Here is a 13,623-nt window from a genome sequence, read left to right as displayed (position 1 = left end):
GTATTTCGTAGGGTGGGAGCTCTGCTCAACTACACGGGGACACTCTGGGCAAGATGATCTGTTTCCTTATGGTGTTTATTCATTCATTTATCTATTCCCGTGTTGGGGAACACTGTGTGTGGAGGTGCGAGGACAACTTTCTGGAATCAGTTCTCTCTTTTTGCCGTGTGGGTCCTGGGGACCAGGCCTAGGTCACAGGCCTTTACACAAAGGCATCGTCCTAGCCTGTGACCTGTTTTCTTACATAGCCAGAGTGAAATATGTCTATTTAAGTCCCTTGTGTTAAGTTGGAGACCAAAGAGAAATGAGATTATAATACTGATGAAAATGTCGGAAGATTTAAGATCGTCAGTATTTTATCTCCAGATTTCTCTGCTGATTCTAGCAGATCTGGAAAGTCCTGTGGTAAAGGAGGAGTGGAAAGGAGCTCAATCACACATTGGTATGCTTCCCTTCTTTAAGTTTTGGGTAGCCCCACCCCATTTCCCTAAAATCCTAGTAGGAAGTTCAGGGACCAAGGTTACCTCAGCATTGTGTGTGTGCATGTGCAAGCATGTGTGTGATCATGTACATGTGTTTTGTGTAAGTGTTTGTGTGTATGTGTGTGTGTCTATCGAAGAGAAAGACATTTGTGCTTATGTTCTGCAGCATGAGGGACCCCATCTTTGGTGAGGAGGAGGAGGAGGTCTTTGCCTGGCCCGGGAGAAGACAAGGGTGGACTGACACATTGCAGATGACCAGAAAGGGGTCGAACCACAGGCTCTGGCCTCCTGGCTTCCCGGCGTCCAGAGCTTTGGAGGACCAAGAGGAGCAGGTGATTTGCTGGGTTTTTGCCCTGTCCTTTGCAGAAGTCCCTGAGGGATGGCACTGGTTCGATCTGGGGACATCAGAGAAGTGGACTGGCTGATCCAAGTTCATATTGCAGATTGGAGAGAGACTGCTCTTTGTTTCTAAGCTGGTGGAGTGAAGGGTTAGTTGGGGTCCCGCACCACAAGTCATGGCCGCTTGGGGAGGCAGGATGCAGGAAGTCGACGATGCTTACTCCATGCCCCCACCTGGCCAGGAGGGGCCCACTTCTCAGGGTGGGCCTGAGATTAAATACCGTTTTTTTTGGGGGGGAGGAGTGTATGGGAAGAGAAATTCATTGGCTAATCCATCCTCCAGGCCTTTAGTTACTCATTATAATGGAGACCTCTGTTTGAGCCCATGCAACCTGTGGTCATGTCATCTACCTGTGGAGGGGCTTGGGTGTGGCTGATGGCCACAAATCTATGGAGTGCTGTGGCTTGTGACAGGGTCTGGCTTGCCAGGAATCCGGTGAAACGTCTACTGTCCCTTTCAGGGTCCCTGGGGTTTCAAGCTTTTGCTCAACCGGGAATCAGGGTGCCTTCCACGGTCCCGCAGTGGGGTTGTTTTTTTATTTTTTATTTTTTTTGAATCTGGGGATACTTTCATGTTCTCAGGAAGCTCAGCATAAAAACCTCAAAGCTTCCTTTAGCTGCTCCATACCCGTTCCTGTAAATCTCAGGCTTTACCTGCCTTCCATATTCTTCCTTTGATGATCAATCCAGGGAATCAGGTCGATTCACCTCCCCCCACCCCCAGTGGCTAGCAGTGGCAGGATTTGAACCCAGTTCCCAAGCCAGCTCACTTTCTGCTACACCAAATGAACCCTCCGAGCCTAAAAATGGCCACCCACACTGCTCCTTCTCTGGGAAAGAATGACATGGAAACGGCTTTTCCTACAAATCTTTATGCAAAAGTTTCCATAGGAATCTTTATGCGAGGGTTCCAGAGATTTTGGTGTTTGGGTTTTAGGCACACGTGCCTCTGGCCACGGCCTGTTTGAAATGGCAGATGCTGTGAGGGTGGCTTAGCCTTGGGAAAGGAACAAAAACAGATGTTCACTCTCAGCCAAGAGCATAGCGGGGAAGAGCGGGGAGTTTACCCCAGACTCTGGTTGACTGGAGGCATCAGATACACGGACACACAGAGACAGAGGAGGAATAGGCAGGGTGCCTGGGTCGCACAACAAGGATGGTAAGAACTAGCTTGAGCCTGTTTCCCCCAGCATGGGTGTGTGGCCAGGTTTATTAATTCCAAGTCAAGAATGTGGGCCAAATGTTTGTCCTCACAGAACGTACGAGGGACTCATTAATAGCAACTTTGCTGGCTTCGGAGCATGGGGGAGATGTGATTGACAGACATCTTTTTTTGGGGTACGATCCAGAAATTTTAACTAGGCCCACGGCCAGCGCATACACCAACCAGTATACAGATCCAGGGTCTTAAACAGTTCTGGGGCTTTGAGATAAGACCCCAAGTGTTGCAGAAGAAACAGAGGAAGGGGGCTGCGGATGGACGGGCTATGTCCCAGGCGTTGGATGGTAGGATGCAGAAGCTAGAGGCAGCACTAAGCAGATGCCCGAGTCTGCCGATAATTTTCCAATTGTTTAAATTCACTGACTGCGATCCAGTCTCATCCAAACCCCAATTCAAATCACTAAGATGTTATTGTAGATGCCACAGTTTAGGTACAGATGTTAAATTAAAACCTGTGCTGTGATGTCATCTGTGGCGAATGGCTGGAAACCAAGTCTGTGCTCAAAGGAAAACAGCATCGTGATCCATTAGTGATGTCTGTCATGGGCTCGAGGTAAGGGTGTGTGTGCCACACATCTGTAATCGGTGCTTAATTTTTTTTCAGTTGGATGATGAATTTTATATCGTATTTGGGGAGTGGGGGTGGGGAGGTGGGTCAGTTGGAGAGATCAACCAGTGAGTAAAATGAAGACGGGGTTGACTCTTTGGCCCACATGGGACTCAGGGGATGGGAGGCAGAGACAGGGACACCCCTGAGGGTTCATTGAGAAAACCTGTCACAGGAGAATAAGGCTGGGAGGAACAGCAGAGCAGGACACCAGGCACCTTCCTTTAGCCTCTGCGTTTGGGTGTGTCCACTCACAAATGTGCATATACAGTACATGCACGCGCGCGCGCATGCGCACACACACACACACACACACACACACACACACACACACACACACTCACGAGCTCGAGCAAGGGAGAGTCACCTCACTCTACCTATGGATCCAGACACAAATAATACTCTCCCGAGTGAACATCAATAACATTATCAAACACTATTAACTTATACTTATAAAATAGCCCGAGAAACGGCTGGGATGCTAAAAGGGCCACGTTTCCTCTTGACTTTATGAGGTAGGAAACCATTTCATTCAGGTGAGCTGACCTCCTAAGGAGGATGTGTTCTAAGAGCACACGTACAGGGAACCAAGGCCGTGGCAGCCTCATGGAAATCCAAGTGGCAAAGTTCAGAAAGGGTGGGGGCAGGGTTCTAGAAGGTGGCCCCTGGGGGTGTGGTCTCTTGGCTGAGCATTGCCACGGTGCAAGGACTGGCCTCTCCTCCCCAGCCCCTCCCCCCCTCCCCTCCCTCTTCTCTTCTGTGTGTTCTTTGCCCTCTAATTCTTCCTAATTCATCTCTCTGTTTCTTCTCTGTGTTGGGTGTCTGCTCACTGCAGTAAGCGTTCTCTTTCAGCTTCACCATGGTACCTCTGCCCTCTCCACCCCGTCCCACCCCTCCCCCTCCTCACTTTTATTTATTTAATAGCCTGGCCCCTTCCTGTCCCACTGCTAGCTGCCTGATCGTTGACACATTTTCTGTTGTACCTTCCCCAGGCGAGACTGATGTGTGCAATCATCCTTGGGTCTTAGTTCACGGCTCCAAAGCCTTCTTGGGGGTCAGGCGTGTAGTTGCAATAGATAGAAAAAAGGTTTTTTTCCAGTCTTTTGCAGTGAGCCTCTGCTGATACTGCCCATGGTGAGTGCAGTCACTATTCCCTGTTAATCTGGGCTAGGCTGGGGCTTGCTTTGTCTACAGGATATCGCAAAAAGTGATGTTTTTGCCACTTCCACAAAACAAATCTCGGGGTCTTTCTCAGGACCTCCCTTACCACTAGGAGCCCAGGTTAACCTTGAGAATGAGAGAGCATAGTTGTACAGACAACTCTAGGGCACAGTGTGGAAGGATCACTGTCAGTGAAACTCTGATGGCCAGTGAGCTGAGGCAGGCTTAGAAGGTGGGACATCCAGCAGGGAGAGGAACTCTGGGAAAGAGTCAAGTGTGGGGAGATTCACCACCTGGACTCAGAGGAAGTCCACCTGAGGAGAGGTAGCTAGCCACGTGACAGACATAAAATAGTATAAACAGAATAAGTAAGTTACGAGCTGGTGGGAACAAACCTAACTTATGACCTAGGCATTTTTAAATAAAGATTATGTCTCCAAGTCATTATTTGGGAACTGGAGTGCAAGCTGAAAACCCCGGGCTGACACACAGTGATCTGACCAAGGCCATCCTTGGCCTGCCTGTATCTACATGACCTCTGAACATGGTCAGCAAAGCCACCCACCCAATCCTCCACTAATTACAGACACACGAGGGAGTCCAGGGAGATCAGAGGTGATCCAGTTTGCATTAACTGCCAACCTGACACACACAGAGTTATCTGAGAGGAAAGCCTTGATGGAGGGATAGCCTAGCTCACTTGGCCTGTGGGCCTATCTGTGAGAGGTTGCCTTGATTGCTAATTGAGGTATGAGGGCCAGCCCACCGTGGGTGACGCCATCCCTAAGTAGGCAGTCCTGGTTTGCATAAAAATTTAATTATTACTATTAGCAAGAAGAGAAAGCTAATTTATTATTTATTTTATTTATTATTAGAAAGAAGAGAAATCATGAACTCACGGGGGAACAAGCAGGGGCGTTCTATGGCTCCTCCCTGGAGTTCTCATTTCCTGCAATGATGTACTGGGACCTGGAGGTCTGAGCCGGATAAACTCTCCCCTCCTGCGGTGGTTTTAATGTGCTTGCCTAGGGCATGGAACTATTAGTAGGTGTGGCCCTGTTAGAGTGGGTGTGACCTAGTTGGAGGAGGTGTGGCCTTGTTGGAGGAGGTGTGGCCGTATTGGAGGGAGTGTGGCACTGTGGGCTTAGGCTTTGAGACCTCCCTTCTAGCTTCCTGGAAGCCAGTCTTCTAGTGCTCTTAGGAACAAGAGGTTGAAAGAACTCTCAGTTCCTCCAGTGCCATGCCTGCTTGCCTGGACAGTGCATACTTCCCACCATAATGATAGTGGACAGAACCTCTGACCCTGTAAGCCAGCCCCAATTAAATGTTGTCCTTTATAAGAGTTGCCTCGGTCATGGTCTGTTCACAGCATGGAACCCTAACTAAGACACTTCCCAAGCTCTGTTGGACAGAACATGTCGTCATGACAACAGAATGAAACTAGGGTACCAGGCTAACCATGGGCTCACAGTTCTGTCAAACAGATTGTGCTGGTGAATCTTGGTTGCTGACAGGACTGAGGGGTGCCTGGGACATGAGTAAATCACACCTTTGGGTTTATATGTGATGGCGTTTCCAGAGTGGATCAGATCAGAGCTAGGGCTCCCTTCATGTGGCCAGCTCCTCTTGGCTGAGGACCCAGGTAATAAAAGAGGAGAAATCCCAAAGTGCAGGCAATCAAGAACCCATTGTGTGGGTGTACCTGTGTGTCTGTGATGTGTGTGTATGTTGTGTTTGTATCGTGTGGTGTGTCTGTGTGTATCATGAGTGTATGACATGTCTGTATATGACATGTATATATGTGTATAATATCTATGGTGTGTATGGTCTGTATCTGCATATACATGTGTGTGCATATATGGGTATGGTACACACATGTATGGTGTGCATGTATGTACATGTGCATGTATGTGTGTATGGTGAATTGTATGTGCATATGTATGCCTGTGCATTGTGTATTTATAGTATGTATATATGATATGTGTATTGTATATATGGTAAGTGTGAATGGTGTGTTTATGGTGTGTATATTGTGCATATGGTGTGTGTATTGTGTATATGGTGTGTGTGTTGTGTATATTTTATGTGTATTATGTATATGGTGTATGTGTTTATGGTGTGTGTATTGTGCATATGGTGTATGTGTTTATGGTATGTACAGTGTATATGTGGTGTGTGTATGGTATGTATATGCTTGTGTGTATATGGTGTGTGTATGGTATATATGTTGTGTGTATTATATATATGGTGTGTGTTTGGTATGTATGCATATGTGTATCATTTTACTAGCATGTTAATCTTCTTCCTTAGTGTTAACTATGTCATCAGGGTGAATAAGAAAATCCATCCCATGAATCCTTGCTTGGGACCACAACACGGACATGACAGGCTCAGAGCCTCTACATCGTAACAGACAGATAGGTCTTCAGGCACACAGGTACTGCCTTTCTCTTTGGCTCCCACATCCAAACTGTCACCCAGTATGGTGGCTTTGACTGGGAGTCTGTCCTCTTCCTCTCAAGCATCACCATGAGCGGTGTAATTGTTTTGTTAAAGTTGGGCCACCCCTTCTTGCTCAGAACCCTCCCTCGGCTTTCCCGGTTGTTTCTGTATGGCCCCCAAGGCTTACTGACATTTCTGCTCCATCTCTCCTCTCTCTCAGCCTATCTCACCCTGCGGCTCCACACAGGCCTCTCTGACACTGCAGCGTGCCCAGCATGTCCTGACTTCATCGCCCCCTCAACCCATGCTCCGAAATACCCCAGCTGCTCCCCTTCATGTGAACGACTCGCTCTCTCCTTCAGGCTTCAGGCCTAGGACCTCTCTGTATAAATTATTACAAACCTTACACACACACACACACGCATGCACGCACACACACACACAATCACAGTCACGGAGACATGCAGACACACAGAGACACACATTCACATACACACACATACATGCACTCACACACACACACACACACACCCCTCCCCTCCATCTCCTAGGCTAGGCACACCACCTTGGTTTGTTTATCTCCAGCCCTCAGGCTCTGTTTGCTGGCTGACGAGTGACTTCATCCCGTTAACCTCGAGGTCTGTGCATCTGCTTTATCTCTAGCACAGAGGTCACTGCTTGCGGTACACCCGGCGGGACCTCATGCTCAGTATTTAAAATAACGAATGAACTCAGAGCATGAGAGTTCATTTTCATGGTCGGATGGCCTGGACTTAGGATGGCCTTGTCTGTGAGGCGGTTTAACTGAGGGGGACACTTCTTTCACAGTGGGTGGTGCTGTTCCCACTGCATGGGGCGGAGTCTGGAACTGAACAGGAAGGAGGAAGGGATGGAGCTGGAGGTGGAGCAGCCTCCCTCCCTCCCGCTGTCCCCTCCCCCCACCTCCTGGCACAGCTGCTGGCACGCCCACCTTGACACAATGGGCAGCAGCTGCGTGAGGTGACTGGTCACGGTCACATGGATCTACAGTGTGAGCAGGACTATTCAGTTTATGAACAAGGACACTAAAAAGGGGCAGGAGGAAGAGTCCAGGGTCCCAAACGCCCTTCGAGGACACAGTTCTAAACCTCTAACAACCCGAGTATCTCTGTGCAGTCCCCACCTCTGTAAGGTTCCACTATTCCAGAAAGCACAACACAGGACACCAAGAGCACATGGGCCCTGGAGGATCCTTGACCCAACCCACAGCACAGAAGTATTTACCCTCAACTATATACATACATACTTGTGTGTGTGTGTGTGTGTGTGTGTATACGTATATATATGTGTGTGTGTGTATATACATATATATGTATATGTAACATGCATACATATACTATACATATATACATATATTGTATTATATGTGGGTGCATATGTATAATGTATATGTGTGTATATATTTGGTCTCAAACCTACCTTAGGCTTAGCTATTTCTAACTGCCTTGCTTCTGCTGTGTACCAAATGCCATTTGGAAAGACAGCATGTGAGATCTCCTAAATATGTGTGTGTTCTCTGCCCTCTGGGTCTCCCATGGGGCAGCGGGGCTGGGAACCCAACACCATTTACACCATTTACAGGTGCCTGAGCTGCCTTCTGGTTAGATCATGGCTTCGGGTGAAGGTCTCTGTAATGGGCATGTTTGCTTTCTCCAAGGCTCATGCATCAAACGAGTGTCAGTGCAGGAAAATGCACCATCGTTCCCGGGATGGCTCAAGAGTCGGGCCCACAAGGAGGCTCCACGTGTCACCTGTGCTAGCAGAGAGCCTGCACCTTGGCAACGCAGGTTGCTCCTCCACACCAAACATCTGGAGGAACGGGCGAGGAGAAGGCATTTGGGTTATTCTGTTTTGGCATCATGTTAAATTGGCCATGGAGTCAGGGATGGTGTGACTGAATTATAAAAGACTGGAGCATTAGATAAAAATCCAGGGGAGTGCGACATTGGAGGGAGGTGATACGGATTGAAAGAGACGGCGTCTCTTCTGCGAACAATTCACCTCACTTAGTACTATGGATGGACTCCTGTGTGATGTGCATGTGTGTTCCTCTGTGTGTGCACTCCCGTGTTCTAACTTTCTACAGGGCAGCCTTCCCTGGAAGCCAGAGCGATTCCTTCTGAAGGGGGAATTCCTTAGCTGTCAGCAGGCTCCTGCCATCGTGGCTGTGTGGAGAATCTCCATGCTGTGTCTCAGTTTCGTGCTTGTGGCCCGTCTGTGTGTCCCTGCCTTCCTGTCCTTTTTACGTTCATTGTCAGGCAGGCAGGCTGATCCTGTCTGTACAATGAGGATGTTAAATTCTAGCTTATTCCGGATCTCTGGGAAGTGGGACCAATGACAGACTCCCTCAGCCACCTGAAGGATGTCAGAAAGCCACCGCATCTCCTGTCCATGGGGCCTCCCCAGCCTCCTGAGCTGGTGGCATCTCCAGCCCTGTGTCTTCCTCGAGGTTTACCTCAGAGGTGTGCCAGTGAGTGGTGCCGTGGGCAGGGAAGGAGGCAGAGAAGCCCTGATTCACTTCCCGATTTCCATCCCATAAATATGTCATCATGGCTGACGGGGTAATATGGCGTCAAGTAGACTCAGAGCTGGGAGGGCATTTGCTTCAACGCTCTTTGTATTCATTGTTTTTCTGTGGCTGTGATGGGATGCCTCACCTAAAACCAGCTTAGGAGGGGAAGGGTTTATTGAGGCTGACACTGCAGTAGGAATGCAGTCGTTCATGGTGGGGGAGGTGGGGCTGCAGACGCACAGGCCCAGCCTGGCTGTCAGGACTCAGAGAGAACAGGACGTGTGGTGGACGAACCTCAAGGCTGGATCCTGATGCCCTGCCTTCTCCAGGGAGGCTCTGCCTTCTAGAGGTCCCATCGACCCCTGAAATGACGCCACCCACTGGGGACCACCCTGAACATTTCTTATGCAAGCTGTGATGTGTCACGAAGCCTCTTGTGTGCGTGGGTTTCTGACCGTTCTCCCTTTCCTTATAAGGACCCAGACATTTGACTGTATTTACCCTCAGCTACCGTTTAGTGGCTCTTGTTACAAACAAAGTCATGTGGGGCTTTGGGACTGGAACTTCCTCCCAGGCATGGCCAGGAGGGGTGAGGAGACACTGGAAATCTGGCTGGTGCATGTTAGTGCATGAAGCATGTGTGATTCTGCTGGGAACCATGGACTCTAAGCTGTTCATTGCTCTTCCCTGTCTCTCTTGTAGAAGGTTCTAGTTTGCTCTGTGGCTGCAGTGAAGTACTCATCAAAAGCAACTTGGGGGAGAAAAGGGTTTCTCTGGTTTACACCTCCATCCAGGACATAGACCATCCTTTGGGGAAGTCAAGGCAAGGGTTTGAAGTAGCTGATCACATGACATCCGCAGCCATGAGCAGAGAGAAATGAATGCCCCAGGGCCCTGACCGGGGAGTAATGCTGCACACAGAGTTTCAACTGTCGACCTAACACTGTGTATTGAGGCCCGGGAAGAGGGTCTCAACAAAGAAGTGTCTGAATTGGGTCAGCCTGTGGCCATGACTATGAAGGGTTTCTTCTTCAGAGGGTTAATCAGGGTGGAAGAATACGATTCAAACAATATTAAGTATTTTGGGTTAAACAAAACCTTATTGAAATCACTTCCATCTGTCCCCTCTCTAGTATGGATTTGGCACAACTTAGAGGTTACATCATGGCCAGGCCCCAGGGGAGTAGACAGGCCACCTCTCACACGGAGAGGGCCTATTGCTCTCGGGGTTGTATCTTGGCCCCTTGCTTAACCCTGTTACCCATCCTCCTGTCCTAGCTCTCATCCTTGACAAAGGCTCTCGCCCATCATTCTGTGGCACTGGACAGAGGCCTGGAGGGAAAGCGTCTAAGGGACGCTCTGATCCCCAGTGTTCTTTCCCTGGCATGCCGCCTCATGTGTGTTTCATGCTAAATCTTCCAATGGAGGTCTATGGAGAGAATTGCCCCTGCCCCTGTCCCCAGCCCGACTGGCATTGTCTGCGGCTCACGAGTCATCCCCTCACAAGGGCTCACTCACCGGCTTCGGATGAGATCCTTTTTGAGGTTTACTATCTCCTTGTCCATAGACTTGGTGCTCTTCACCGTCTTGTCTGAGGCCTGAAGACAGGAGAGGAGAGGGAAGGGGACATTAGTACAGGTGAAGCTGGGTTAACAGAGTCCCCCATACCTGGCGAGAATCGATTGACACAGAGTGAAGATCTGCTCCAGTTCATGGTTTGGGAGGCTCTGGGGTGTTGCTGTTTGGCCCTGTCTTGCTTTGGATCTGTGCCAGGGTTGGGGTGTGTGTGTGGTATAGCAGGATGGCCTTCTTCTAAAGCTTGTGGGAAACACATGGTGAAAACCTTTCAGAAGGACTGTTCATGCCCTTAGACCCAACATCTGTGGGTAAGCATCCTGCAAGAGAATATCCCTGACAGGGATGCTGAGGCTCCCTGGCAAGACCGCTCAGTTGCTTGTGAGGACAAATGCCTGCCTATGATACAAGAGAAGACAGACTAAACAATCTTGATGCATCTGGACCGTGGAAGGAATAGTATATAGCCATGAAAAGTGACGAATGTCCAACACAGTGATACAAATACCTTTATTGAAATAGGGGGATATTTTGCATATATGAATGGGGAGGCTATGTTAGGATGCACTGATTATAATGTGATTTTTGGTTTCAGTTTTAGAAAAATAAAATTATACTTTTCAAAGATAGGGAAGGACAGGGCCCCTTGTTATAGAGTATTCTCTCTGGCTATGGCTGTGACTGTGGTGGGGTATTTTTTTTTTCTTAGCTGATGTGGCTTGGATATCATAGGTGTGAGTTAGCTACAACATCAACACAGAGAAAAGCTTTTTTTCCCCCTCCCTCCCCTCTCTTCCGAGAAAAGCTTTAAAAAACAAATGGCCACATGGGTGCTGGAGCGACCGCTCAGTGGTTGCGTGCCCTCTTCTGGTCTCTACCGGCACTGCATGCAGGTGGGACATACTAACCCATGACACCGCACATACATATACATATATATACTGTGTGTGTGGTGTGTGTGTATGCAGTGTGGGTAGCATGTATATGCAGTGTGTGATGTGTGTGTATATGTGTCTCTGTATATATCTATGTACATGCATGTGTATATGTGGTATATATGTCTGTGTGTTTGTATGTGTGTATGACTGTGTGACTATGATGTTTATGTATGTATGTGTGATGTGTGTGGTATGTATGTGTGTTGTCTCTATGTGTGTGCATGTGTGTGTAGTATGTATGTCTGTGTGTTTGTGTGTGATGTGTTTATGTGTCTGTGGATGTGTATTTGTGTCTGATGTGTGTAGCCTGTGTGAGTGTTTGTGAATATATATGATGTGTATGCATGTATATGGTGTGTGTGTGTGTGTGTGTGTGTGTGTGGTGTGTATTTTGTTTAGGTTCTGGGATCCAACACGGTCCTCATGCCTGCAAGCTAAGTGCTTACCTCAGTGAGCCGTCAACCCAGCTCTGACAGGTAAACCTTCAGAGTGTGGGGGACCCTAGGAACCAAACCATAATGGTGTCCAACTTTCAAGTATATCTTCAAATTTTTACTTTATTCTTAAATTATGTGCACATGTGTCAATCTGTGCAGGTGAGTGTGGGTGCCCACGGAGGCCAGAAAGAAGTGGGTGTTGGGTCTTCTAGAGTTAGTTACAGGAGGAGTTGTGAGCCAAGCGGTGTGGATGCCGGCTGAATCTGGGTTCTGTGGGAGAGAAACAACACTCTTAGCCACGTGCAGAGTCATCCATCTGGCCCTGTATTATTTCCGTGGGTGACAAAGGAAAATGCCTGTGTATCGGGGCTCTATGTCACCACACTGGAGAGCGTCTGTATTGCTGTTAGAGGATTTACGACCCTGTCATCAGCCTGAAACACCTAGGGGACAAGATATGCCTTTTGGCTGTGCAACTCGGTTGGCCTCGGAGCAGGTCCTCAGGAAACCACTCCCACTGTTTTTCCCATGACAGTCACAAGCCAGCAGTGATGATCAGGTGGAAGAGGGAGTCCTGGTTCTCGAGGCACACGTGAGTTTTGTTTGCTATGAACAGAATGAGCTCACCAAGCATCACAGAATTACCCTTTTAAAGGGAAGTCTTGCATCTCTCAAGCTCGAGACTCTCTTGTATCCACCTCCCAGGTGCAGTCACCACCCCCGGGGGCTCCAAAATCACTTCTTTTAAAACTCTTACAGAGATCAGGTAGCATATGTGTGAACAACCTCAGAAATGCTGTCCCAGCCCACGGGGCAGCATGGATGGCCACCGTGAGGTGGCCACGGGCTGGGTTGTAGCTCTGTGGCGGAGCGCTTGCCTGGCAGCTGCAGGAACAGCAGCCATACCGTCAAGAGCAGCAAATGAGACCGCAGTGGAGCCACACGGTGACATCGCAGGGATGCTGGAGCCTGCACACACGAGGTCTGCCACTATGTAAGACTGCACTAGGGGCTGGCTCAGTGGTTCGAGGGCTTGCTGTGCAAGCTTAGGACCTGAGTTCAGATCCCTCAGAACCCACATAATAGTCAGATAGGCACGGTGACCCACCTTTATTTCCAGCCTAGGGAGGGTGGAGGTGCGGGATCACCAGAGCAAGCTGTCTGGCAAGGTCAGCCATATTCAGTGAGCTCTGGGTTTGACTGACTGAGAGGCCCTGTCTTATTGAATAAGGCGGAGGCCCCATGGAGCATCAGCCTTGGGGCTGCCACATGCGCACACACCCATGTGTGTGTGCTCCCAATACACAAGTGACTACACAGGTGCAAACAGGAATACACACACACACACACACACACACACACACACACACACACACACACATACCATTACCTGGGTGTATTTACCATGCATACACAAAAGAATAAAAATAAGATTAAAGACTATGGTGGACGTTAACGACGCGGGCATGGGGCGCTTGCCTGTGGTCCTGGCCCTCTGTGTTATTGGCTCCAGTGTTTGATGTCCTTAGTTTTTATGGTGTTGAGAGTGCAGTTCTCTTATTTTGTATACCTCATTTGCTCTGAGCCAGGCTGCTGTGTTGTGTGGGCGGCAGCCTTGGGTGGTCTTGTCTCTCTTTTCTGATGGATTGAATCACAGGTGGGCGGCGGGCTGGACCACCTAGGTTTGTGTGAGCTCGTCCAGTGACGGCGTGACCGGACACTGCATTTCCCAAGTGTGGTCCCCATTGTGTGGCTCCCCCACAAGGATGTCTACCACAGCGGTTGAGTCTTCCTGCCAAACCCTCCACG

At 49.0% G+C, this 13,623-nt stretch overlaps 1 protein-coding gene across 2 annotated transcripts in view; it reads right to left on the bottom strand.

Moving 5' to 3' along the window:
- Positions 1-13,623, bottom strand: part of Ccdc60 (coiled-coil domain containing 60) — a 165,145-nt gene that overhangs the window by 84,705 nt on the left and 66,817 nt on the right. For both annotated transcript variants that reach the window (NM_001439835.1, NM_001034945.3), the window contains 1 exon segment: positions 10,383-10,462. In NM_001439835.1, coding sequence (NP_001426764.1) covers positions 10,383-10,462 — 80 coding nt within the window.

Source organism: Rattus norvegicus, chromosome 12 (assembly GCF_021556685.1).
Source record: "Rattus norvegicus strain SHRSP/BbbUtx chromosome 12, alternate assembly SHRSP_T2T, whole genome shotgun sequence".
Classification (NCBI taxonomy): Eukaryota; Metazoa; Chordata; class Mammalia; order Rodentia; family Muridae; genus Rattus; species Rattus norvegicus.
The sequence above is the reverse complement of the archived record's forward strand: the minus strand, read 5'-3'. Positions and strand labels throughout refer to the sequence as shown.